This window comes from Coregonus lavaretus (assembly GCF_964263955.1).
Source record: "Coregonus lavaretus genome assembly, chromosome: 26".
Taxonomy (NCBI): Eukaryota; Metazoa; Chordata; class Actinopteri; order Salmoniformes; family Salmonidae; genus Coregonus; species Coregonus lavaretus.
The window spans coordinates 8,286,205-8,295,416 of NC_140013.1; the positions used below are offsets into that span (position 1 = coordinate 8,286,205).

The window sequence follows — 9,212 nt, forward strand, 5'->3', positions numbered from 1 at the left end:
CTTCCACTCTGATCTCGACAAACCATTTCTGTATGGACCTTGGGGGCATTGTCATGCTGACACAGGACAGGGCCTTCCCCAAACTGTTGCCACAAAATTGGAAGCACAGAATGTCATTGTATGCTGTAATGTTAAGATTTCCCTTCACTGGAAATAAGGGGCCTAGCCCGAACCATGAAAAACAACCCCAGACCATTATTCCTCCTCCACCAAGCTTTACAGTTGGCACTATGCTTTCGGGCAGGTAGCATTCTCCTGCCATCCACCAAACCCAGATTCGTCCGTCAGACTGCCGGATGGTGAAACGTGATTCAACAATCCAGGGAACGCGTTTCCACTGCTCCAGAGTCCAATGGTGGCGAGCTTTACACTACACCAGCCGAAGTTTGGCATTGCGCATGGTGATCTTAGGCTTGTGTGCGGCTGCTCGGCCTGGAAACCCATTTCATGAAGCTCCCGACTAACAGTTCTTGTTCTGACGTTGCTTCCAGAGGTAGTTTGGAACTTGTTAGTGAGTGTTGCAACCGAGGACAGACAATTTTTACAGTCCCGTTCTGTGAGCTTGTGGGGCCTACCACTTCGCAGCTGAGCCGTTGTTGCTCCTAGACGTTTCCACTTCATAATAACAGCACTTACAGTTGACTGGGGCAGCTATATAGCAGGGCAGAAATTTGACGAACTGACTTTTTGGAAAGTTGGCATCCTATGACGGTGCCACGTTAAAAGTCACTGAGTTCTTCAGTAAGGCCATTCTACTGCCAATGTTTGTCTATGGAGATTGCATGACTGTGTGCTCGATTTTATACACCTGTCAGCAACAGGTGTGGCTGAAATAGCCGAATCCACTAATTTGAAGGGGTGCCCACATACTTTTGCATATATAGTGTAAATATTAACTAACATAAGCCAAGTGATCTTTGGTACAGCACAAACAGAATGAAAAACATGACACAAGTGATGGCAGAGTATTGAAAGGGTGAGATAGGGATGAAGCCCTCACTAGGTAAGGGTGGCTCTCTCTCCCCTCTCTCTCTCTCTCCCCTCTCTCTCTCTCTCTCCATTCATTCATCCCTCTCCCCCTTCTCTTCCTCCTCTCCTTCTCTGCATCAACGTCGTTTTTCTCTCCCTTCCTCACTCTGAATATCTTTCTTCTCTCCCTCTTTTTCTCTCCCCAACACTCTCAATCCATCCTACCCTGTATCTCACCCCTTCTCTCTCTCTCTCCTATTATAGTCCTCCAGTACATGGCAGGATATGTTATGTGATTTGAATTTGTATGCCAGACGCAGAGAGTTCAATCCATATAATCTCCTTTCACATTTAACACACACACACAGTCTCTCCGCCCTGGTAATCGCACCACCGTGGAGGACCTCTTTCCCACTCCCCTGGCGGGTGTATGTGTGTGGTTGGGTTAGATCAGGGCCAGGAAAGGGTTAAGGGGTACTACAGGGGGGTCACTGTGTGTGTGTGTGTGTGTGTGTGTGTGTGTGTGTGTGTGTGTGTGTGTGTGTGTGTGTGTGTGTGTGTGTGTGTGTGTGTGTGTGTGTGTGTGTGTGTGTGTGTGTGTGTGTGTGTGTGTGTGTGTGTGTGTGTGTGTGTGTGTGTGTGTGCGTGCGTGCGTGTGTGTGTGTGCGTGCGTGTATGCGTGCGTGTGTGTTGGGGAGGTCAGTGTTAAGGCTGAGTGGTATTTAAGGTCAAGCTTTATGCTGAAAGTGTGTCGGGGTCGGTGATGAGGGGTGTGAGGGCTGTGAGGTGAGGTGACAGTGTGTCAGTGTGTACATGTGCTTGTGTGCACATACGTGCATGTGTGTGTGAGTGTGTATGTGAGGTCCCTCTCCTATCCGAAATGGAGCAGTTCCTCTGTGTCTAAAAGGTGTAATTTAGGTTGAGTGCAATTTATCCTGTATCATGTGCCATATAAAACACAACTCTCTGCTCATGTTCTGAGAGAGAGACCATTTCAGCACCATGGACAGGGCCACACTTGCTTTTCAGTCACATTTACATTTTAGTCATTTAGCAGACGCTCTTATCCAGAGCAATTAGGGTTAAGTGCCTTGCTCAAGGGCACATTGACAGATTTTTCACCTAGTCAGGTCGAGGATTCGTACCAGTGAGCTTTCGGTTACTGGCCCAAAGCTTTTTACAACAACAAAAAAATCCCAACATGGTTAAGAAATGAATCCTTGAATCATCATTGAGCATCGCTGTAATCTTAATGTTAAAAGCTAAATGAAATAACTTTCCGGAAATAAACAACACCGAACGCCTGCTGTGACGTCATAAAAAAAGGGCGGCTGCGGAGCGACATCAAAACAAATCGGAGGCATTCCCAGATTGAACTAAATGGGAAGGAACCAAACAGGCTACTGTGAATGATCAATTTGTAAATCGCTCTGGATAAGAGCGTCTGCTAAATTACTTAAATGTAAAATGTAAATGTAATGAGGCGGCTGTTGTGCTGCTGTCCTATTGGTTAATCCAGGTCAGTCAGTTGGGCACAGTACAACACAGAGAGGTAGGTACAGTGCTGGACTGGACTCCCATCATGAAGCACAGATTGTGGCCCGCAGCAGAAAGGCCTAAATAAAGATGGCCATAATATAATCCCACAGTCGGTGTCTGGGGGAGAGAGAGAGCCAGGGGGTAGGTCCCGCCAGACTGACAGGGTCTGTCAGCACAACTGTAGAAGGAAGAGAGAGACCAAAGAAAAAAAAGACAACCCCCCACCCTACAAGTGGATATAGAAGCCTAGTACCCAATCCCAAATCAAGCCCCTGAAAGATGGATGAATGTAAACAAGATGGCAGAAAATCCAGCAAACCTTCCAGAGGGCTACATGAGATGATACAATGTTGCTTTCACCAGGAAGCCGTCAAGACATGCCTAGGGGCAGAGGTAAAGGCAAGGGCTTGATTTGGGATTAAAAGGGGACATAGGGACACCCCACGCGGAGCATTGGGGTTTGAGGATTGGAGCAAGGGGCCAGTCTTTACCCCATTCAACAGGGAGTAATGGTGGAAATAAGGAGAGGAGAGAGGACTGAAATAACCCACATTCTCCCTTTCTTTATTCTGAGACATTTAACCCAATGTCTAACTCACAGTTCTTCCATGCCCTCAGGCTGCCCGCCCTTTTCCCTGGCATGGGCAGAAAGGGAGAGGAGGAGAGGAGTGAGGGAGGGAGCTAGGCACACTCATCCATTTCGGAAGCATATTTTCCTTCCTTCTTCAAGCCTGAATGCATTGATTACAACTGAAGAAGGTCATTGTGATTTGGGTGAGTTCCCTAAAACATCACTCTGTCTCCTGCTCTTGTTCTGCTGCTGTAACACATTTGACTCAAGCATCTCCTCCCTCCACACACAGACACAGACACATTTGCACATTTCCTATGTTTTCTTTCCCCCTTTTGCGGGCAGTATGAAAATCGCGTATGAATATGTATGCCACAGAGGCAGGGATATTGCCTATGGTGAACCACTATGCATAATGCAGTTCTTTCTGTCTCATCTGCATTCACACAGACACACACACACGTCTCTAAGATTCATACCATCCCATGCACACAGGTCAATAAATCTCTCACACACACACAATAACATACACACAAGTATACACAGACACATTCTCAGAGGCAAGAGAGGATATGCCCATTGTTCCTGTTAAGGGTCTGGTGAATCATACAGAATACAATACTCAACATGTTAAGGCAACATAACTCTATTGTCATTGCTGTCAGTTACAACACCACAATAACGTAGTAATGATGTTGTACAAGACAATACGGGAAAGCAAGATGAAATTATAGTCATATTATTGTGAATGCTATTTGATACCCATTTGGCACACAAAGACACTGAAAAGGATAATGCATTGGCGTCACACTGAAATTACCTTGCCGTACACATGCATATGCGCACGCACGCACACATGCACGCACGCACGCACACACCCCCCTTCTCCATATTATGCAGTGTCAGTGGAATATTAGGAGCCATTTCAGCATTTGCGGATCCACTCTCTCCCTCTTCAAAGGAAGGACTTTCACAGTTGTGAAGTGAGTGTCAGATTTTTGGCTGTGATTTATCCTTCATCTACTATCCATCCTTCTCTGAGTCAGAGATAAACAGAGTGATAGTAAGCAAGACAGCTAGAGAAAAGAATGATGTAAAGGAGGGAAAAGAAGAGTTGGCCATGTCACTTTAAAGCAGATTATACCTCCACATGACCCACCTCCTCTCCTCTCAACCCCTCTCCCCCTTCTCCTCTCCTCTCCTTTCATCTCCTCCCCTGGTACAACAGATCTTGTGAAAGCGGAGATGACTGTCAAGTCAGAGGCCACAGAATAGATACCCCACTCAACAACAGGTGAGAGAATACCCGTTGAGTTAACAAACTCAATTGGACAATCAGAGTCATCAAACTCAATTGAACAATCAGTGTGAATAGGTCAATCTGCCGATGTGTCCTTGAGCAAGGCACTTAACCCTAATTGCTCATGTAAGTCGCTCTGGATAAGAGCGTCTGCTAAATGACGTAAATGTAATGTAAATGTAAACTGGGCGTTAATTTTTGTTCATATTTGTAAAAAAAAATAATAATAATATGGCATTTGTGAGTTACTCATTGGAGGGGCAGAGGAGTGAGGCATCATTTTCTATCTATGTAATTTCCCCGTTTTCCCCATGTGGTCAAGTTACCCTAGGCCTACATGATGCATGCAGGTGAGGAATAGCCTCTGTGGCTTTTCTGTTCACCGGCCAAGTCACCAGCACAAACAGTCCACGGTAGAGCGAGAGGAGGGGATCCGAGTTGACAAGAGAGTGTGGTATTATTGTGGCCGTGCATCTCAGAGACAAATGACAAGTTCATAGGTAAGGTGTTAATTAAGAATACTGTCGGTCAGGAGAGGGGTACATTGCGATAACTCATGGCTAAGGAGAAGACAGGATAGGTCGAGTCCACATCATTTGCTTCAACATGAGAAACTTCATTTAAAAGTTTATATTCAATTAAATAATTTGGCTTCAGATGAAATGAAAGAAAAAATTCCGTGAGTGAGTGGGGACGAGGTAGGCCACGAGGCAGACGCAACACCTCTAGACGCATGCAGTAGTCTACATTAATTCTAGGCAGTCTATTTCTGAATCTGACACATAACACAATTACTACGCGCCCATGCTGCCGTCTCACCTCTCAATTCGTGTGTCTTTTATTTGATTCCAAAATTACACTGCCGTTTCCGCCCGACCGGGCCTTGATGGTAAGTCAGACGAGTGCAATAATGGTTGACAAAATACGTTATGAGGAGAGCAGAGAGCAACACTCCGTTGTCAGAACCATCTGTCCGAGATGATGGCAACAAACGGCTACCCCATCAAACACAACACAAAAGAAGAGGGAGAAGTGCAGTCCTCTAGTCAATGAACTGATTTACTTTTGCAAATCAGTTGCAAATAAGGCTTTAGTTTCAGTTCAAACTAAAGCCTACTAATTACGCAGCTGGGAAGGGATAGTGATTTGGGTAAAACAAGAAGAGAAACCAATTTTGCATATTTCATCGGGTAAGGGGACTGAGTAGAGAGAAAGATGTGTGTGAGGGGGATATTACAGAGATGAGAAAATTGCCTCAAAATGCAGCGTAAAGAAACCAATTATATATTTTGCATAACAAAATGCTTACACATCATAAATTAATAAACACTGATAGGCCGAATAATAAAACAAAATAAATCATTATTATTGTTATTATTTAAACAATAATAATATTCACAATAATAATATTAATTTAGGCAAATGTTCAGAAAATCTGGCTCAGGCAAGACAATTGCCTGAACCCCCCCCCCCCCCCACACACACACACCATAACCACCATCACCACCACCAGTCATTGAGTCATAATAAGGTTCCCATAAGGTAAGGTAAACTAAATATGCATGCGTAAAACCAAACTGTTTAGATTTGTTGACTAATCTATGTACATCCTACATTCATCCTATGATTCATATCAATTGAAATTGTACAGTCATTCAATATTCGGTTTAAAATCGATTGGAGGCCTGTCAGCCTGAACTGGATAAAACCGGAATCAGCAATGAATTGATAAAATAACCATAGTATCTCTCCCTCATTATTTTACAAACCGTAGTCTTGATCTAAATATTGGGTGTTTGAATTTGTGTAGCCATAATAATGATACAACATTAGGCTTTAATTATCGCAAATTATTATTAACATTATTAAGTTAATACATTGCAACAAATATGAACAATCATTGCCATCACCAATAGGCCTGATTGTTCCAGCTGAATAGATGGCGCGGATAGCATCTTTCCCTGCTGATTTGTTTTGTGTCTCATCACATTTAAATAAAATGACAAGCGACCCTCCAGATCATGACAAAGAAGAATGAGCGCACCCCCCCTCACTCCCTCTCTTTCTTCCCCCTCTCACCCCCCCCCTGTTTTCAACCCGGGGTTGGTGTGTGCTGGTATGGCCGAGAGGCATCAATTAAGGGGCATCTGGTTATTCATATTGCACTTAAATGACTAATTAGCCTACTGGAAACCAACGACAACTAAAATAATATTTCTGAGAATATCAAGTCATGCAAGAATGTATGGAAGCGATATTCATCAAATTAAGCACAGGGTGTTGTGTGCCTTTCCACGAAAGTAAGAACCGTTATGGAGGCGCGGCCAACTCAGGAAAATACGCAGTCCTAATGCATATGCATGTCAGATTATTGGCGTAAAAATATATCTGATCAAATCTTCTCTTTAAAATTAAAACACAAATGGGAGTTACGTTAAATCAGATAGTATGTAAATACAACATTGATTGTTGACAAAAATTAACGAATAAAGGAAAAAAAAACTATGCTTAATGGAAGTTTGTTTTCGACTGCGTTATCTCCATCTCTTCCCTCCACTCTTTCCGCTCCACTGTCTAGCTGCATCCCCCACCCCTCCCTCCCTCCTTTCACCACACACACACACACACACACACACACACACACACAGTACATCTTGTTCAGTCACGGGACAAGGCGATGTGCAGTACATAATAATAAATACAAAAACTGTAATCCAATTAAACACAACAAAAACACAACAAAAAACCATAGTCACAACAGCAGCACCACGCACACACACCACACCATCCCCGACTGTTGGCCTGCAAGGATATAGTCCATGTATTTCAAATGTCTAAAAGGGCATTCACTCATGAAAACACATAATGAAAAGAATAGAGACAGGGCCTATCTGCATGTGGTCCTAGGCCTAATTACGTTTTGGACAATTATTTATGTATTCATTTATTTGAACATATCTTGGGGTTATGACTGAATTTGATGGACTAGATTAAATTCAAATTGTTGAAATGGTTGACAAACGTTCAATCCGAAGCAATTATTTAATCAAAACCATATTTAAGCTTCCTCTCGATCTGCAGTATTTTTCCATGCAAACCCAATCAGTATGTAGAATCTGAGGCCATAGAAAATGGAGGATGCATAATTAGACTGCTGATAATAACAACTGAGTGTGTCTGCATGCGCTGACCCATATCATTCTAGAAAATGAAGCAAATTGCCAAAAGTGGAGAAATTATCTGCGTAAAATTCCAGCGTTCAATATCCTCAGCATCAGTTTACAAATGTTTTGGCCCTTATTGTGTTGGAACACACACACACACACACACACACACACTAAAAGGTACCCTCATTCACAGACACACTAAAAGGTAGGCTCATTTACAGACACGCACTAATTTGGTGCGCTAAAGAAACCATATTAGCAAATGACACATAAGCCTGACACCTTCTGTTATCTGTTATGGGACAGAGGAAAGATAGTAAACAAATGTACACTTGTCTACCCCTCTACTGTTCCGGTAAACATCCTACAGCTCAGAGACGCAGTTGGAGTATGTAACAGCATGTAGCTCTCAATCTTTGCGCCTGCATGTCTTCCTCTCCTATTGTTGTGTCTCCATAGTCATGACAACTCGACCTGTTCATAAATGCAAAAAGTGTTACCTCCCCAATTTTAACTGCCACAGACAGCGTTTAGGGAAATATGGACCACACTGCTAATCTGTCTGTTCCTTCTCAAAAAAAGTGTACATATTTATGCATCTGCATAATGCATCCTTGGTTTTATCAATACATCTGAAAGAAGGGATGGTGGCTGAAAAGTCATTCTAATTGTCATCCTCCATCCTAAGTGTGCTTAAAGCGATTAAGCCAATCAAAATAAAGCTTTTTATCCAAGTGAAGATTGGCCATTGACTTCAACAGTCATATAAAAAAAGGGAATTTAAAGTTGTGACTTTTATAAATTCCAACCCAACCTCATTTATTGTAGCACAAATAAACACAAACAGCCTGTATGCACCCCAACTTCTACATTGCATTGGAGAGAGCAATAGTTTGCGTATCTTTCACGTACCTTCTTGTAAAGAATACAGCAGGAATAAAGTTACCAGCCACATGCCATAAATAGCAGGTATATTTCTCAGGAATTTTGTGCAATCCCGACGAGTGCACGGCGCAGCGTTCGGCCAGACGAGGCTCCGTGCTGGAGTGGTGACGATGCTCACCGGCGATCTCTCCAGCCCTAGTCCCAGACTCGCCAGCGCCGAGGAACGGACACTGATCTGGTCCCGCCTCCCGTACCCTCCCCTAACCGTTACCGTCATCCGAAAGGGCCCCTCCCCAGCTAATGTAATGATGCGCCGTGATGGAGAAGTGAGGCAGTGCGTCTACTTTACGAGGACCACACATATGGAGAGGCAGAGCGCAATGACATATGGAGTGCTTATTTTGCGCGGGTGGGGGGTGGTTTGTTACGATTCTGCAGCATTGGGTGTTTGTTTATGGGGGCTCAGGTGTGTGGTGTCTTGAGGTGTGTTAGAACAGGTTCGCTCTTTATCTGGAAAGGTCCATGGACGCGCGCACCTGTGGACTTTTGCCGCGCAACGGTCTTCACTTCCCGCACACTGCAGCTCACTCATTCAGTGACTGTATCAGCTTGGCACAATGGATATAGATACATTTACGTTTGATAGGCTACTTTATAGATAAAGGTGTTCTTATTTTTGCGTGCTATTTTTTGTTGCTTGGGTAGCCTAATACATGCAGGATTGAGAGACTCAAGAAACAATTTTGTTTAGTCAGATTGATATGAAGACCAAACAATGAAA

The 9,212-nt window shown here is 43.6% G+C and overlaps 1 protein-coding gene across 1 annotated transcript in view; it reads right to left on the reverse strand.

Moving 5' to 3' along the window:
* LOC311101501 (cell adhesion molecule DSCAML1-like) overlaps window positions 1-8,708 on the reverse strand; it is a gene marked incomplete at both ends in the record, with an annotated part of 42,678 nt that extends 33,970 nt beyond the window's left edge. The window contains one exon of the mRNA XM_084142650.1: window positions 8,459-8,708. Within this exon, the coding sequence (XP_083998776.1) occupies window positions 8,459-8,708 (250 nt within the window). The remainder of the gene's footprint in view (window positions 1-8,458) is intronic.
* Window positions 8,709-9,212: the final 504 nt, after the last annotated feature.